This window comes from Mustela lutreola, chromosome 16, assembly GCF_030435805.1.
Source record: "Mustela lutreola isolate mMusLut2 chromosome 16, mMusLut2.pri, whole genome shotgun sequence".
Taxonomy (NCBI): Eukaryota; Metazoa; Chordata; class Mammalia; order Carnivora; family Mustelidae; genus Mustela; species Mustela lutreola.
The window spans coordinates 43819339-43838422 of NC_081305.1; the positions used below are offsets into that span (position 1 = coordinate 43819339).

The window sequence follows — 19084 nt, forward strand, 5'->3', positions numbered from 1 at the left end:
TAAAATCTTTGAAAAAAAAAAAACCTACAAAAATACTGATCCAAAGAAAGGGATACACGCATCTGATGTTTATTGCAGCATTATCAACAGCACCCAAATTATGGAAAGGACCAAAATGTCCATTGATTGATGAATGGATAAAGAAGATGTGGTATATATATCCAGTGGAATATTTCTCATTCATAAAAATGAATGAAATCTTGCCATTTGCAATGACACCGGTGGAGCTGATAGTATTAGGCTAATTGAAGTAAGTCAGTTAGAGAAAGACAATACCATATGATTTCACTCATATGGAATTTAAGAAACAAAATAGATGAACATAGGAGAAAAAGTGGAAAAGGGGGCTAACTGGAAAACAGATCGTTCACTATAGAGAACAAACTGATGGTTACTGGAGGGAAGATAGGTGGGAGGATGGGTTAAATGAGTGATGGGTATTGAGGGCATTTGTTGTGATGAACACTGGGTTTTGTATGTAAGTTACAAAATATGAAATTCTATACCTGAAACTAATATTATACTATATGTTAATTAACTGGAATTTAAATAAAAACTTGAAGGAAAAAAAAAGCTAAAACCTTGGAAACAAAGATCTCCATTACCTAGGTTAGATAATGGTTTCTTTTATATGACACCAAAAGCACAAGCAACCAAAGGAACAAAAATTATATAAATCGGATTTTAGCAAATTTAAACTTTTGAGCTTCAGAAGACACGATGAAATAAGTGAGATTACCATCCACAAAATGGGACCAAAATGTGCATACAGATTATATGTTCAATTAAGGAAGTGTATTTTAGGATATAGGATTTAGTGTAACTTAGGATATATGAGGAATTATTACAAAGCAACAATTAAAAAGACAACCAGATTTTCAAAATGAGTAATTTGAAAACATATTTTTCCAAAGAAGGGATAGAAATGGTTAATTTCATCAGGGAAATGCAAATCAAAATCACAGTGATATACCACTTCAAATTTACAAGAATGACTATAACCCCAAAAGGTGGTGAGAATGTGGGAAAATTGGAACTTTGACAGATTTTTGCTGGAATTGTAAGATGATGCAGGTGTTTTGGAACAGAATTGGGAAGTTCCTGAAAATGTTAAACATAGAGTTACCATATGATGCCACAAATCCATTTCTAGGTATATCTAAGAGAAATGAAATATATGTCGACACAAAAACACATAGCTAAATGTTCTCAATAGCATTACTTATAGTAACAAAAGATGTAAACAGTGCAGATGTGCATCAACTGATGAATGGGAGGAAAAGATCCATACACTGGAATGTTATTTGGCAATATGTAGGCATGAAGTTCTGATGCTTGCTGAAACATAGATGAACCTTGAAACATTATTGTATGTGAAAGAAGCCAGTCACAAAAGACACATACTGTATAGTTTCATTTATACAAAATGTGTAGAATAGGCAAATCTATAGATGCCAAGAGTAGATTAGATTAGTAGATTGTGGTTTGCAGGATCTGGGGAAATGAGAATGGAAGTAATAGCTAATGCTTATGGGCTTTACTTTTGGATAATGAAAGTATTCTAAAATTAGATAGTGGTGATGGTGGCACATTTCTGTGAATATATTAAAAACCATTCACTTTTATTTTTAAGAGTATGAATTTATGAAATGTGAATTTTAGGTTAGTAAGTTGTTAGAAAAAGAAATGAAGATGCTAGAGCTGGTGGGGGTAGAGAATGGTGGTGGTGATGGTGGTGGTAGTTAAATTCATAGACCTGTTTGCTAATCAATTAAATGTTAATGTGATTAAGGCATTGAGCACATGATATGCTTGGTGGAAATTATTTCTTGTATAGCTACTTTCTTTTTTTTTTTTTTTTTTAAGATTTTATTTATTTATTTGAGAGAGAGACAGTGAGAGAGAGCATGAGCGAGAAGGTCAGAGAGCGAAGCAGACTCCCCATGGAGTTGGGAGCCTGATGCGGGACTCGATTCCGGGACTGTGGGATCATGACCTGAGCCGAAGGCAGTTGTCCAACCAACTGAGCTACCCAGGTGTCCCTTATAGCCACTTTCTTAAACCATCTTTAGCTGGACATTTAGAGACAGAATGATGTTAAACGGAGTTCCAAAATTTAGCTAAGGCCATGATTCAGTGCAATAGGCAGTTGTTTTCTGTTAGAAAGTGCTTTGGACTTGTTCCTTTGTTACTGGGTAAGTATAATGAGATTTTATGTGGCCTAAATGAAGCCTGTGTTTTGCATTCACCATGCTTTCTTGCATTGGAATGTGAGAAGGAGTCAGGAAAGCACCTGAGCTATATAGTATGTTGAGACTGGGAGAAAGAGGCAGATCTTAGTAATTAGAAAGTGTTTTTCCTAGGAATTGGCCTATATAGATACAAATGATTTCAAAGCCTGAGGGCCCCATCAGTGTCCTTTAGGTGGGTACTACTTGGGTGAATTTGGATCAGGGTCCCCTAGGTTATAAAAGATGAGCTGCTAAGGCCAGGTCAGGAAATCCTAACAACATCATGGGGATTGGGTACTGGTTTAGCATAAATTAATTCTTCTACATTTCTGTTTTCTGGAATTGGGGAAGGGGTGATGATCGTTTAGGCTTCTGCAGATTTCAGTATATATTTTGGGGTGTGGAAGGGTCCGGGCATCATGAGAAGAGGTGATACTTAACTTAGTCACTTAGAAGTAGGCCTCTTTTCATGGTTTCCTTTTTCTCCCTGTCTTCTCAGGACTGCACTTCTCCGTGAGGAGAAGCCAGAGGAGGACTCATAAGTTGCAGTTCTAAGACATGCCTTGTGTGAGTTCATGTTTCTTCTTCCCCTTTATATCAGACAGTCATTGTTTTCTAGGATATGAATGGTCAGTGTTCTTATTTACAGACTTTCTGCTTCACCACGTGTTTCTTCTCCCGCTCACGCTTATTCTAGTGAATGATGGGAATGAGTTCCAGGTCTTTCTTAACTGCCCTTCTCTTCTCTAACAGTGTTTTAGGGATCCATTTGCAAATCATGAAATGTATTTGAGGAAAGTGTAGAACCTCTCCTGTCAGAATGTGGTTTGATGAGATGGTACTACACAGAGGGAGAAGGAGAAATAGGCTTTCTCCTGAGTAGGGAGTGTGACATGGGGCTCAATCCCAGGACCCCAGGATCATGACCTGAGCTGAAGGCAGATGTTTAACTGACTGAGCCACCCAGGCACCCACTTCTTTAAAAGGACGGGGAGGAAGGAACTTTCAGTTTATTTGAGGATTTGCATGTGTTTTATGCTAACACACATTATTTCATTTAATCATAAAACTATATTTACCTGGCTTTTGTTCATTCCCTTTGCTGTTCCCAAGAGGCTATGTGATAGAGTAATAGGAATGTTCAAGAATAGTTTAGGTGCTCTGTATTTCCCACTCACTTCCCTTCTTTTACCTACCCACATTGCAAGCTTCTGTCTTCAACATATTTTTCACTGTTTTGGACCCTGTATGTAATACTTTTCTCCTCCTCTTATTACTGTGTGTTGTGTATGTGTTGTGTGTTCATTACTTTTAAATAATATTTCTTTATTTTGCCATTAACACCTGGACTTGTCATTTCAGAGATTGGTGTTGTTCAAAGATGTGGCCGTAGACTTTTCCCAGGAGGAGTGGGAGTGCCTGGACTTGGAACAAAAGGACTTGTACAGAGATGTGATGTTAGAAAACTATAGCAACCTGGTCTCACTGGGTGAGTTTGGTCCCAATAATTCGACTTCAGTCTTTGTGAAATTTAGGAACTATTTCAAGTACCTAGCTGAATTTCACCCAAGTTATTTGTGGCTTATAGACTTTAAAGTGGACAGCTCCATTGAGTACCTTTATCTTCTCTATTCTTCAGATATCCTTCCTCTGAATTTTTAAAAAAAGATTACATATTCATGGGGTGCCTGGGGGGGCTCAGTGGGTTAAAGCTTCTGCCTTCAGTTCAGGTCATGATCCCTGGGTCCTGGGATCGAGCCCCAGATTGGGCTCTCTGCTCAGTGGGGAGCCTGCTTCCTACTCTCTGCCTGTCTCTCAGGCTACTTGTGATCGCTGTCAAATAAATAAATAAATAAATCTTAAAAAAAAAAAAAAAAATGACGTGTTTATTTATTTGAGCGTGAGAGAGTGACAGAGAGAGCATGTGAACGCACAAGGTGAGGGGAGGGGCAAAGGGAGAGGAAGAAGCACACTCTTCACTAAGTAAGGAGCCCAGTGCCCGGCTTGATCCCAAGACCCTGAAATCGTGACCTCAGCTAAAGGCCAGTGCTTAACCCACTGAGCCACCAAGGTGCCCCATTCTCTGAATCTTTCTGTAATTGACCTTCTTACTTCTTGAAAAATGGACTCAATTTTAATTCTGGGAAAGCAGGGTATAATTATATCTTTTTCCATTCTTATAAGCAGGATTTTCCATTTCTAAAGCAGATGTGCTTTCCTTATTGAAGCAAGGGAAAGAGCCCTGGAAGGTTGTGCAGGATGTGTCAAGAAATCAGAGTTCAGGTGAGTAAGAGATGATTAAACAAGGGGAGGCCATTGTGGAGAACAGTCAAATCGCTTAATTTGTTGGCTACAGCTTTGAGATAGTAGCTGAGAAGTTCTCCTCAAAGACCAGAACAAGACCTGTGGAGTAGAAGCTTAAAGGAATACTGGAAGGCAAAATAACTTTAGCATCAGTTACCAAAGGAAACTCCTTCTTTACCCCATTTACCACTTCCTTGTTTTTCTTTCACATTCCCTTATATTTTCAAATAGGGAATAGTCCTCCTTCTCCAGTGATGACAATTTTACTTATATTTTTGATCCAGTGAGTGAGGGATAATAAAAGTTGAAAATGAAGGCCGCCTGGGTGGCTCAGTTAGTTGGGCCACTGCCTTCGGCTCTGGTCATGATCTCAGAGTACCGGTATCAAGGCCTGCACTGGGCTCCCAATTCGTGGGAAGTTGGCTTCTCCCTCTGACCTTCTCTCTGCACATGCTCTCTCTCACTCACTCTCTCTTTCAAACAAATAAAATCTTTAAAAAAAAAAAGTTGAAAATGAAGAGGTGGGGCTAGGTCATGTAGGGACATGTATGCCGTGACAAAAGAATTAGGATTACATTGAAACTACGGTAGCGATTGGCTGATTTCAAGCAGGAGAGTGATGTGGTTAAACTTGTTATTTTCAAAGACAACTCTGGATACTGTATAGAAAATAAAATGGGAACGAGAGTGAAACAGAAAGACCTACCTTAGATATCTCTCCCCTTTCTCATTAGACTCCAGCCACAGGAGCCTTCATTTATTATCTCAGATACATCTAGAATCTATATATCCAGTACATGTGCTCCACCCTCTTACATCACTCACTCTGTCTGGAATGCCCTACTCATTTGACTAACTGCTCTGCTTCTTTGGGTTTCAGCCTGTATATCTCATTGCATCCTGAGAAATCTTTCCTGATCTCATTCTCAGTAATGATCTTTTAGGTTTTCTTACAGTAATTTCTGAGCTATAATCGAATAATAGTAATCCTTGTAAGACCATTCCTCTTTGGCCGCAACACCTGTAAAGGAGATCTGCAGAAATCAGTGTGCCTCTGATTTAAGTGAGCCTTCAAAATCCCATGTGCTCTTGGTAAAATATGTCTTCCGTATTAAAAAAAAAAATTGTGCTTGATGTTACACTTTCCATTCCATTACTCTGCTCTCCTTGATAGCCATGAATAAGCTATACTTCTTCACCTCCCACTCTTCCTTGCCTCTTTCATCTACAGGTATAGCCATTGCTGGATGTCTTTTCTCGTCCTCGCTAGACAGTTTTATAACACGCCCAAGAAATTATTATTTTTTTTTACAAATATTGTAATTTTTTATTTAAAAAAATTAGATTGTAATGCATTTCATACTTTAGATATAGAAGAATCCCTTTGATCTCTAGTTGATGCCAGATTCATTTAATAAATTTGGTATCTCTTAGTCTAATTTTTTAAAAAAGATTTTTAAGATTTTAAGATTTTTAAAAAATATTTTTATTATTTATGTATTTGTCAGAGAGAGAGAGAGCACAAGTAGTCAAAGTGGAAGGCAGAGAGAAGCATGTTCCCGACTAAGCAAGGAGCCTGATATGGGACTTGATCCCAGGACCCTGGGATCATGACCTGAGACAAATTAAGCAGTGGCTTAACCAACTGAACCATCTGGACATCCCAACTTAATCTAGTTTTTTATATGGATTGCCATCTCTTTACTTCTTGTTCTACCACACTGGGCCAACTCAAACTTCTTCAGTTGAAAGGAGAATACAAACATCAGGTTCCAAATTTGCTCTGGCTCCTTTCAGGGAGCTTTAGGGGAAGCCAGTGTTCTTATTTACAGAATTTTCATTTAGTCAATATTGCTAACATTTAAAAAACCAGCCACATAAATTTTAAAAATCTATTTGAATAGTGAAATACACAGGAAAGTGTGTAAAACATGTGTATAGTTCAATGGATAACCACCCATTACAAGAAAGAGAACATTGCCAGGACTCCAGAAATACCCTATGAATATATATATATGACCTATGTATTCATTTCAAAAAGTATTGTTTAATTTTGTCTGTTTTTTAGAATTTTGGTGAGTGACATCATATTGTACATATTCTTTTGTGTAGTGCTCCTTTCATTCATTGTTATATTTGTGAGAGCTGCATTCATAGCTCCAGTTCATTTATTTTTGTAAGAATTCCGTTGTTTGAATAGACCAAAATTAACTCTTGGTTATTAACTTTCAGTATATTCTTGATTAAAATTTGGGTCATTTTTAATTTGGCTATTAGGGTAATGTGACACATGTCACTTGACATATTTACTCTTATACCTGAGTGTGAGGTTCTCTGGGATATCTATCTGAGAATAAAAGTGCCAGGTCAAAAGATATGGATATTCTTGATTTTACTAGATAATGCCAAGCTATGTTCCAAAGTAATTGTACCTGTGTACACGCCTATCAATAGTATATGAGAATTTGGTTGCACCACATCCTTGAGTGCAGATTTAAAAATTTTTGCGACTCTAGTGGGTTTGTATCGGCCATTGAAATTCTGTTTCCATCTCTTTGATTACTAATGAGTTTGTGTGTGTGTGTGTGTGTGTGTGTGTGTATGTGTATTGTGTATGTATATATACATATACGTGCACCATTTAGAACTTTTCTTTTATAGATTCCTGTTCATGTCTTTGGCTTATTTTTCTATTGGTTTGTTAATTTTTCTCTTCTGGTTAGATGGGTTTTTTGGTATACTGTAGTTACTATATTTGTGTTTTAGGTGTCTTTTGCTGTGTGGCTTGGCTTTTCACTCTTTTTCTAGAACTTTAGATGAATAAAAGCTCCTAGTTTTAAAGTAGTAGAATTGTTAATCTTTTACTTTATGTTGGATATTTTTTGTGAGCTATTACAAAATATCCTTCTGGGAGCATCTGGGTGGCTCAATTGGTTGAGCATCTGACTTTTGATTTCAGCTCAGGTCACGATTTCAGGGTCATGAGATTGAGCCCAGTGCCTGGCTTCATGCTGAGCATGGAACCTGCTTAAGATTCTGTCTCTTGGGACGCCTGGGTGGCTCAGTTGGTTAAGCAACTGCCTTCAGCTCAGGTCATGATCCCAGCGTCCTGGGATCGAGTCCCACATCGGGCTCCTTGCTCCGCAGGGAGCCTGCTTCTCCCTCTGACTCTGCCTTCCACTCTGTCTGCCTATGCTTGCTCTCGCTCGCTCTCTCTCTGACAAATAAATTAAAAAAAAAAAAAATCTTTAAAAAAAAAAAAAAAAAAAGATTCTGTCTCTTTCCCATAGCCCAGCTAGCTCTCTCTCTCTCTCTCACACACACAAAAAATTCTCTGTACCTTTCATTCATGAATATATTCTTCTATACAAGTATTTTTAAAAAGATTTTTAGTGTTGCCTTCCACATTGAGGTTTTTATCCTACCTATACTTGATTTCTCTCATGATCTTCAAATAGGGGTCCAGTTTCTTATAGTTGTTTTCACAAGATTAATTGTAAAGCTTATTTTCTCCCTTACTAAATTGCTGCTTTTATGAAATACAATTTTCTTTTTTTATATGTGGGCATATTTTTGTACTTTCTATATTTAAACTTTGTGATAATACCACATTATTTTAATTATACTTGTTTTTTTTTTTTAAAGATTTTTTATTTATTTATTTGACAGAGAGAGATCACAAGTAGATGGAGAGGCAGGTAGAGAGAGAGAGAGAGGGAAGCAGGCTCCCCGCTGAGCAGAGAGCCCGATGCGGGACTCGATCCCAGGACCCTGAGATCATGACCTGAGCCGAAGGCAGCGGCTTAACCCACTGAGCCACCCAGGCGCCCAATTATACTTGCTTTTAATGCATCTTGCTACCTAGTGGAGAAAATATTTTCATCTTCTCTTTAAGAATGGCATGACTATTCATGGTCTTATGTCTTTCTAATTAGCTTGACAGCCCTCTCTTCTCAGATAGGTTGGAATTTTTATTAAGATTGCATTGAATTTATAGATCATTTGGGGAGAAAACTGACATGTTTACAGTGTTAAGTTTTCTCATTATGTTTCCTAATAATGTCTTGATCACAGAGTTGTAGATAAAGTAGAAGTGGCCATTGTTGCACCTCCCCAGTTCCTGCAAGTTCCTCCCCTTCTGGCTAAAGTGACTTGCAGTGGATTTAAAGGGCTGGCATTCCTTTTCTCAACATGTTCATTTTTCTTTTTTCCCATTCAGGAGCCAGATGTTAAAGACTAGGACATTCAAAAACAACTACATATATAGGAAAGTTAGAAAGTGACCATGCATACTCAGGGAAAGGCTCAAAAAAGACCTGAGAAGACCTGAAGTTTATATCCAAGGGTGGTCCTCAGCTCAGAAGCCTACAATGATCAAAACAACAAAAACAGTAACAAAAATTAGCAAACCCTGAGGAAGGGGAGAGACTCTGATTTCTAGAGTTAACACATTATTATTAGAATTATATAAAATGTCCAGTGTTCTAGCAAAAAATCATAAGTTATAAGAAATAAGGAAAATATGGCCCATGAAAGGAAAAAAATTAAACCAACAAAAACTGTTCCTTAAAAAGACCTGATGATATATATGCTAGACATAGAGATTAAAACAACAGTCTTAGAGATAGCCAACTAAAGGAGTGTATGAAGAAAGTTACTAAAACTATACATGAACAGAATGGAAATACCAATAAAGCAATAGAAAACCTAAGAAGATGCCAAAAAGAAATTCTGGAGCTAAAAAGTACAAAAATCTAAATGAAAAATTCACTTGAGGGATTCAATGAGGGGTTTGAGCCAGCAGAAACAATCAGTGAACTTGAAGATAGGCTAGGGAGTTATATAGTCTGAGGATTGAAAGAAGAAAGGTTCAAGAGAAGTAAATAGAGCTTAAGGGACCTTTGGGACATTATGAAGGAGCCAAACATATGCATTGTGGGAGTCCCAGAAAAAGAGACAATATTTGAAGAAATAATAGCTGAAAAACTTTCCAAATTTTATGAAAGGCCAACATACAAGAAGCTCAACAAACTTAACGTAGGGAGAATTCAGAGACCCACATCAAGACACATTCTAATCAAACACATTCTAATTCAAATGTCAATTCTAAAACACATTCTAATTCAAATGTCAAAGATGAAGAATCTTGAAAGCAATAAGAGAGTAGCAACTAATTACACACAAGTGATCCTCAATGAGATGACGAGATCTCATCAGAAACATTAGATATCAGAAGGTAGTGGGATTATATATTTAGAATGCCAAAAGACAAAAAACTGTCAACCAAGAATTCTATATCCAGGAAAAGTGTGCTTCAAAAGTGAGGAAAAATTAAGTCATTTTCAGATAAAAGCTGAGGGCATTTGTGACCACTATACCTGATCTGCAAGAACTGTTTATGGAAGGACACTTGACAATAGCTAGAAGCCATATAGAGAAATAAAGAACAAAGGTAAATATATGGGCAATTATAAAAGCTTTTATTGTAAGCTTGTATGTATTCTAACTTGGTTTGTAGCTCCAAATCACGTTTTCTGCGTACTTTAAATGACTAATGCATTCAGAGGCAGTTTGTTTTTTAGCACAAATGTATGAAGATGTGATTTTGTGACATTGACAATCACAGGGGCGAGGACTGAGATGTAAAGGAGTAAAGTATTTGTATATCACTGAAATTAAGCTGGCATAAATTTATTGTAACAGTTGTTTGTAACTACTTTTTGTCTTCTGTATGATTTAAAAGACCAACACAATTAGTGAAAGCAACCCACAGTTATTAGTCTAAAAGCTAGTATTTATTCTAACTTGGTTTGTAGCTCCAAATCACGTTTTCTGCGTACTTTAAATGACTAATGCATTCAGAGGCAGTTTGTTTTTTAGCACAAATGTATGAAGATGTGATTTTGTGACATTGACAATCACAGGGGCGAGGACTGAGATGTAAAGGAGTAAAGTATTTGTATATCACTGAAATTAAGCTGGCATAAATTTAAATTAGTGTTACAACTTTAAAGCATGTATTTATAATTTTATAACTTTAGTGTTAGTAAATGTAACACCCCCACCAGTAATAACAAGAAAATAGCTGTACATAAAAATATATACTGTCAACCCTTGAGCAAACTGTTTAAACTGTGCAGATCCATTTATACATGGATTTTTTACAGTACAGTACTATAAATATATTTTCTCTCCCTTATGGTTTTCTTAATACATTTTTTTTCTCTAGCTTGCTTTATTGTAAAAATAGAGTATATAGTATAATATGAAATTATGTGTTAATTAGCTGTTTATGTTATCCTTGAGCTTTTGGTTAATGGTAGGCTGTTAAGTTTTGGGGTTGTCAAGAATAATACGCATATTTTTGACTGCATGGGACCCTTTAACTCCTTTATTGTTCAAGGGTCAACTGTACATAAAAGGATATGAGAAAGGAATTTAAACATTGTTACAAAAATCAACTAAAAGAAGTGAAAATAACGAAAAGAAGACAGTAGTAATGCAGGAAAGGAGAGACAAACTTGACTTCCTATAAACTATGGTAATCAAATGGCATCATAGTATTGGTGAAAGAATAAATATGTCCAGGGAACTGAATAGAAACCCTAGAAATGGACCTACACAAATATACTCAGGTGATCCTTGAAAATGAGCAAAGGTAATCCAATGGAGAAATGATAGTCTTTTTCATAAGGAACATACACACATTAAAAAAAAAATCTAGATATGATGTTACAGCTTTCACAGAAATGAACTCAAAATAGATCATAGTCCTTAATGTAAAAATGCAAAATTATAAAACTTTTAGAAGATAACAGAGGGAAAAATCTAGGTGATGTTGGGCTCAGAATGAGTTTTCATATAAACACCAAAAATATAATCATGAACAAAAAAGTTGAAAATTGGTTTTCATTAAATTAAAAACTTCTGTTGAGTGAAAGACAGTTAAGAGAATGAAAAGACAAGCAGTGGACTGGGAGAAAATTCTTTGTAAAACAAATGTCTGATAAAGGACTTACAGATAAAATATACAAAGAACTCTTAAAACTCAAGAATAACAAAACAACCCAATTTAGATGTGGCCACGAGATCTGAACAGATGCCTCACTAGAGAAGATAAACTCATGGTAAATAAGTATATGAAAAGTGGCTCAGTGTTGTATGTCATGAGGGTATTACAAGTTTAAACAACCATGAGACATAACTACATATTCCTTAGAATGACTAAAATCCAGAACACTGACAGCTTCGAATGCTATCAAGAATGTGGGCAACAGGAGCTCTCTTTCATTGTTGGTGAAAATGCAAAATGATAACAGCTACTTTGTGTGTTTGTATGTTGGTTTTGTTTTAGAGAGAAAGAGTGTGAGTGGGGGTGGGGGAAAAGAGGCAGGGGAAAACAATCTGAAGCAAAGTCCACAATAAGTGCCAAGCCCAATGTGGTGCTTGATCTCATGACACTGAGATCATGACCTGAGCTGAAAGCAAGAGTCAGACACATAACTGACAGAGCCATGGAGGTGCCCCATGTACAGGCAGTTTGGAAGACAGTTTGGTACTTTCTTATGGAACTAAACATAGTCCTACTGTATGATCCAGTAATTGTTCTCCTCGATATTTACCCAAATAAATTGAAGACTTTCGTTTATACAAAAACCTGCCCATAAATGTTTATGGGAAGTTTTGTTCATAATTGCCAAAACTTGAAAACAACTAAGATGTCCTTGTGAATGGATAAACATAAATGTGGTTCATCCATACAAAGGACTATTATTCAGCAATGAAAAACAAATTAGCTGCTGGGTGATGGAAAGACATGAAGGAACCCGAAAGGAGCCAGTTTGAAGAATTTACATACTTTATGATTTCAACTATATCACATTCTGGAAAAGGTAAATAGTGCAGTTAACAAAACAATCAGTGGTTGCCTGGATTTGGGGAGGGAGGAGGAATGGTTAGGTGGAGTGCAGGGCATTTTTAAGTAAATATAAATATATGCCACATCTTCTTTATCCATTCAACACTTGATGGACATTCAGGCTCTCTCCATAGTTTGGTTATTATTGATAATGCTGATGTAAACATTGGGGGCAGGTACCCCTTTGAATCTGTATTTTTGTATCCTTTGGGTAAATATACCTAGTAATGAATGCAATTGCTGGATCAAAGGTAGTTCTATTTTTAACTTTTGAGGAACCTCCAAATTATTCTCCAAAGTAGCTGCACCAGTTTGCATTTCCACCAATAGTACAAAAAGATTCCCTTTTCTCACCCTCACCAACACCTATTGTTTCTTGTGTTGCTAATTTTAGCCACTCTGAAAGGTGTGAGGTGGTATTTCATCATGGTTTTGATTTGTATTTCCCTGATGATGAGTGATGTTGAGCATCTTTTCATGTGTTCATTAACCATCTGGGTGTCTTCTTTGGAAAAGTATTTATTTGTGTCTTCTGCCTATTTCTTAACTGGATTATTTGGTTTTTGGTTGAGTTTGGTAAGTGCTTTATAGATTTTGGATACTAACCCTTTATCAGGTATGTCGTTTGCAAATGTCTGCATATCTGCAAAAACAGGTCATTTTTGGTTCTCTTGGCTCTGTACCTATGAGTGGGATTTCTGGGTTATATGGTAACTCTATTTTGGACACATATAACCTGGCGTGAACTTGAAAGGTAACGTGGCAACTGTGTGTTAACTTTTTGAAGAAGTGCAAAACTATTTTACAAAGCAGCTGTACTGCTTTGCATTCCCATCAGCAAGCTATGAGAATTCCAGATATCCTCAAATTTGAGTATATTTTCATATGGTTAAAAGTTATTTACATTACTTTTCTATCAACTGTCCATTTTCCTAATCCATTTTTATATAGTGCTGATGTCCACTTTTATATCGTAGTCTTTTTTAAAGTGTGATTTTAGAAACTATTTATATATTAGGTATATAATAGGCATATTGCAATTTTGCAAATATTTGTCATTTTATTTACCCTATCTTGTTTTTGACATGCCACCTTTTTTTTTTTTTTTTTAAACTATGTTGTGGTCTTTTTAAAAAAATATTTTATTTATTTGACACAGAGAGAGCGAGATCACAACAAGCAGAGAGGCAGGCAGAGAGAGGGGAAATCAGGCTCTCTGCTGAGCAGAGATCCTTATGTAGGGCTGAGATCATGACCTGAGCTGAAGGCAGAGGTTTAACCTACTAAGCTACCCAGGTGCCCCTGTTGTGGTCATTTTATCAAATTATGATTAGGAAATTTTTCCCCATTCCTAGTTTATAGAAGAAGTCACCCAACTTTTATTCTAATTATTTATATGGTTTCATTTGTATAAATATGGACACCTGATCCATTTGGAATTTGTCCAACTATATTATATGAGGAGTCAATGCAATGCAGTTTTATCTTTTTTTCTATATTTCTACCCATATGTTTATCAGTTTCATTTATTAAAAAGAGATCATGTTTTTCCCACTGATTTGAGCTGCTAGCTTTATGGTGTACTAAATTTGCACTTATAATGGTGTTGTTTCTGGATATTTCTTTTCTGCTCCATTGATTCCATTGACATCTTATGAGTATGATAGTTTGAGTCTACTCTTACTACCTTAGAGATTTTTATTTTTCAAGGAATATGAAAATAAAAATAAATAAAAATAAAATTTACTTTCTTGTTATCTTACAGACTGGGAATCCAGGTGTGAGACCAAAAAGCTATCCTCAAAGAGAGGAATTTATGAAATAGAATCATCTCAATGGGAGATAATAGAACAGCTTACAAGACATAAGTGTAAAAGTTTTCGAGATTATAGGGAATGCAAAGACCAGGTTGAAAGCCAATTAGGAAATAAAGAGGGACTTTTCAGGCAACTATTAATCACTTGTAAAGAAATTCCCAATTTTAGCCAGACCACATCCCTTACATTAAAACGAAGAATTCATTTTCCTGAGAAATTCTATGAATGTAAAGCATGCAGAAAATACTTTATCCATGGCTTTCAACTTACAGAACATCAGCAAGATCATTCAGATGAAAAATTCTATGAATGTAAAGAATGTGGAAAGGCCTTTATTCAGAGCTCAGAACTTATTTATCATCAGAGAGTTCATGTTAAGAAACCCTATGAATGTAAAGAATGTGGAAAAACCTTTATTTGTGCCTCACAGCTTACTTATCATCAAAGAGTTCATACTGGGGAGAAACCTTATAAATGTAAGGAGTGTGGGAAGGCCTTTATTCGTGGCTCTCATCTTACCCAGCATCAAAGAATTCATACTGGTGAAAGACCCTATGAATGTAATGAATGTGGGAAGGCCTTTTTTCGTGGATCTCAACTTACTTACCATCAGAGAGTTCATACTGCAGAGAAACCCTATCAATGTAAAGAGTGTGGAAAGGCCTTTATTCGTGGCTCCCAACTTACAGAACATCAGAGAATTCATACAGGTGAGAAACCCTATAAATGTAAGAAATGTGGGAAAGCCTTTAGTTATGGCTCACAGCTTACTCTACATCACAGACTTCATACTGGCGAAAAACCCTATAAGTGTAAAGATTGTGAGATGTCCTTTATTCGTGGCTCCCAACTTACTGAACATCAGAGGATTCATACAGGTAGGAAACCACATGAATGTAAGCAATGTGGAAAGGCCTTTAACTATGGCTCACAGCTTATTCGTCATCAGAGGATTCATACTGGTGAAAAACCCTATGAATGTCAAGAATGTGGGAAATCATTTATTCGTGGCTCACAACTTACCGAACATCAAAAAATTCACACTGGTGAAAAACCTTTTGAATGTAAGGAATGTGGGAAAGCCTTTATTCGTGGCTCACATCTTACTCAGCATCAGAGGATTCATACTGGTGAAAAACCCTATGAATGTAAAGAGTGTGGTAAGGCCTTTATTTATAGCTCACAATTGACTCAACATCAGAGAATTCATACAGGTGAGAATCCCTGTGAATGTAAGCAGTGTGGGAAGATCTTTATTTGTGCCTCACAACTTACTCTACATCAGATTTCTCACTCTGGTAGGAAACCATATGAATGTAAGGAATGTGGTAAAGCTTTTATTCGTGGCTCACAGCTAACTTACCATCAGAGAGTTCATACTGGTGAGAAGCCCTATGAGTGTAATGAATGTGGGAAAGCCTTTATTCGTGGTTCACATCTTACTCAGCACCAGAGAATTCATACTGGTGAGAAACCATACAAATGTAATGAATGTGGGAAGGCCTTTAATCGTGGCTCACAACTTACTCAACATCAGAAAATTCATTCTGGTGAAAAGCCTTATAAATGTAATGAATGTGGTAAGGACTTCAGACGTCACTCACACCTTACCCAACATCATAAACTTCATAATTGAGAAAATACAAATTTATTAAATCTTTTGTCTACTCATTGGTACTCAGTTTTGGAATATCAGATAATTACAGATTATGGAGGTAGGAATCTCTCTCTACTTGTACTTGTAGGTAACTATCAGAAAATTCAAACAAGGAAAGACTAGATTAATACAATGGAGAATCAGTTTCCATCATATTTCAGTCTTTGTTATATATTAGTGAATTCATGCAAGAGCAGAACCATAGAATGTAGGGTTTTCTTGTTTTGCATCATTCTCTTGTTTAGCATGATCTGAGCCCCACTATTTACTACATGTGTGTTCCTTTGGGAAAGTTAGTTAACCCCTGTTGCTTTAGTTTTTTTAATTTGTAAAACTATCATTCTCATTATAATGGTTTAAAAGACATAAATACATATAAAGGCTTAAAGCAGTGTATAATAAGTAGATTATACTTCATAAACAGTAGTTATTATTGAACTTTTATTTTTACTTACTATTTAAAAATTTTTTTTCCTTCTGGGCTCAAGTAATCTTTCTCTTTTTTCAGTTGAAGTGTAGTTGACATACAATGTTATATTAGTTTCAGATACACACTGTAGTGATTGGACAGTTCTGCACCTTACTCAGTACTGACCACAATATCCTGGTTGCCATCTGTCTTTATACAACATTGTTACAATATTATTACTATGTTTTATTAACTATGCTGTACTTTTAGAGTACAATTTCTGGGTCTTAAATTCATGTTTCCTTTTATAAGAATTGGACAAGTTATTTTTGAAAGTGGCTTTACCATTTTATATTCACACTGGTAGCATATGACTTTCTCAGCCTTTGATGTTATCATCGCTTTTTGTTTTAGCCATTGTGATAGGTGTGTAATGATGTCTCTTCTTGATCTTAATTTGCATTCCTCTAATGGCCTAATGATCTTGAGTACCTTTTCATGTATGTGCTTGTCATCTCTCTATCCATTTTGGTGACATACCTGTGTCTTTTACTGATCTTTGAATTGTCTTATTTTTTATTGTTGGGTTTTGAAAGAGTATTTTCTATATTTTTGATGATACTAGTCCTTCACTGTGTGGTTGTAAATAATTTTCTTTTTTTTTTAAGATTTTATTTATTTATTTATTTATTTGACAGACAGAGATCACAAGTAGGCAGAGAGGCAGGCAGAGACAGAGGAAGGGAAGTAGGCTGAGCAGAGAGTCCAATACGGGGCTCGATCCCAGGACCCTGAGATTGTGACCTGAGCCAAAAGCAGAGGCCTTAACCCACTGAGCCACCCTGGCACCCCAATATTTTTCTTGATGTGTAGCTTTTTTTTTTTTTCACCTTTTAGTTGGGTCTTTTGAAGAGCAAAAGTTTTCAACTTTGACAAGTTCTGCTTTATCAATTTTTCCTTTTATAGGTTTTGCTTTGGTGTCAAATCTAAAGACTCCCTGCCTACCCAGATTCCAAAGACTTTAACTGTTTTTGCATAAATTTTTATTATTTTACATGTTTTATACATAAGTCTGTAATCTGTTTTGAGTTAATTTTTCATGTATGTTGTATGCTTTGGCTTAATGTTCTTAGTTTGTTTTGGCTAATGGATGTCCATTTTTACAAGCATCATTTGTTGAAAAGAGTGTCTTTCCTCCATTAAATTGCTTTTGTACTCTCTCAGAAATCTATTGAATATATTTGTGTATATCTTACTTCAAGTTTTTCTACTTCCATCCAATGATCTGTCTTTCCATCTGCCAATATCACACTGCTGTGATTACTGTCATTTTATAGCATGTCTTAATAGGATTTCTCCTACTTTATTCTTTTTCAAGCTGATTTACCTATTCTTAGTTTTTGCCATTTCAAATAAGAATAAGCTTACCTATATTTACAAAATCTTGCTGAGGTTTTAATAGGAATTCTGTTTAGAAATAATTTATATCTTTGGTAAGTCTTTTAATCCATTAATCTAGTATATCTTTCCATTTTTAGGTTATTGTTGTTAGTTTGTGTTCTCCAAAATATTCAAGTACCAACTCCCAGTACTTTTGAGTGTGATCTAATTTGGAAATAGGGTCTTTGCTGGTATATTCAAGTTAAGACAGAGATCATATTGGACTAGAGTGGGCACTGCTATAATGGCTGGTGTTCTGATAAGAAGAGGGAAATGTGGACACAAACTCACAGGGAAGGCCATGTGAAATCAGACAGATTGAAATGATGCATCTACAGGCCAAGGAACACCAAGAATTAGTAGTAACTGCTAGAAACTAGAGGGGAAAGAAAGGATCCAACCCCTGCCTTCAGATAAAACATGGCCCTGCCAATACCTTAATTTTTTACTTCTGTTCCCCAAAACTGTAGTAGATTTGTGCTGTTTGAAAACACAAAGCTTGTGGTAATTTGTGATGGCAGCCCTAGGAAATTGACATCATCTTAAAACTTTTTATTGGGATTTGTAATTTTTGGCATACAGATCTTATACATGATTTGTAAGTATATATACTTAAGTATCTCACTTTCTTTGGAAAAGTTCTAAGTAGTGTTATGTTTTTAAATCCAATTTTTACCTGTTCATCATTAGTATATACAAACTATAAAAATATATATCTGTATGTTGATCTGGTAATCTGTGACCTTGCTGCAGAACTCACCAATTCATTCTGAAAGGTTTTGTTTCATATTTTAGTAAATTCCTTGGGGTTTTCTACATAGATAATCATGTCATCTATGGACAGTGACAGTTTTATATCTTCCTTTCTAGTCTGTGTCTTTTTGTCTGTGTCTTTTCTGTCTTTCGTTTGCATTATTATGCTGGCTGTAACTGTTAGTGCTATGTTGGATAACACAGACAAGAGCAGACATCCATGTTTTTCCAAATCTTGTGGGGAAATATTCAGTCTTTCACCATGAAGTACAATGTAAGCTGTTGGCTTTATGTAGATGTTCTTTTTTAAACTGAAGTTCCCCTCTGCTCCTAACTTTTTAATTTTTATTTTTTTAAATAATTTTTTTATTATGTTAGTCACCATACAGTACATCATTTGTTTTTGATGTAGTGTTCCATGATTCATTGTTTGCATATAACACCCAGTGCTCCATGCAATACATCACTGGGCTCACCCATCTCCCCACCCCCCTCCCCTCTAAAACCCTCAGTTTGTTTCTCCGAGTTTATAGTCTCTCATGGTTTGTCACCCCC

At 36.0% G+C, this 19084-nt stretch overlaps 1 protein-coding gene across 8 annotated transcripts in view; it reads left to right on the plus strand.

Annotated features, from left to right (window-relative positions):
* Positions 1 to 19084, plus strand: part of LOC131817809 (zinc finger protein 420-like) — a 49472-nt gene that overhangs the window by 18532 nt on the left and 11856 nt on the right. For 3 of the 8 annotated variants that reach the window (XM_059151466.1, XM_059151465.1, XM_059151467.1), the window contains 4 exons: positions 2731 to 2798; positions 3594 to 3720; positions 4416 to 4514; positions 14219 to 17563. In XM_059151466.1, the coding sequence (XP_059007449.1) occupies positions 2790 to 2798; positions 3594 to 3720; positions 4416 to 4514; positions 14219 to 15906 (1923 nt within the window). In that variant the 5' untranslated portion in view covers positions 2731 to 2789 and the 3' untranslated portion in view covers positions 15907 to 17563. Of the gene's footprint in view, positions 1 to 2730; positions 2799 to 3593; positions 3721 to 4415; positions 4515 to 14218; positions 17564 to 19084 lie in introns of those variants that run through there. The other 5 variants (XM_059151472.1, XM_059151471.1, XM_059151468.1 and 2 more) reach the window with 4 other exon arrangements.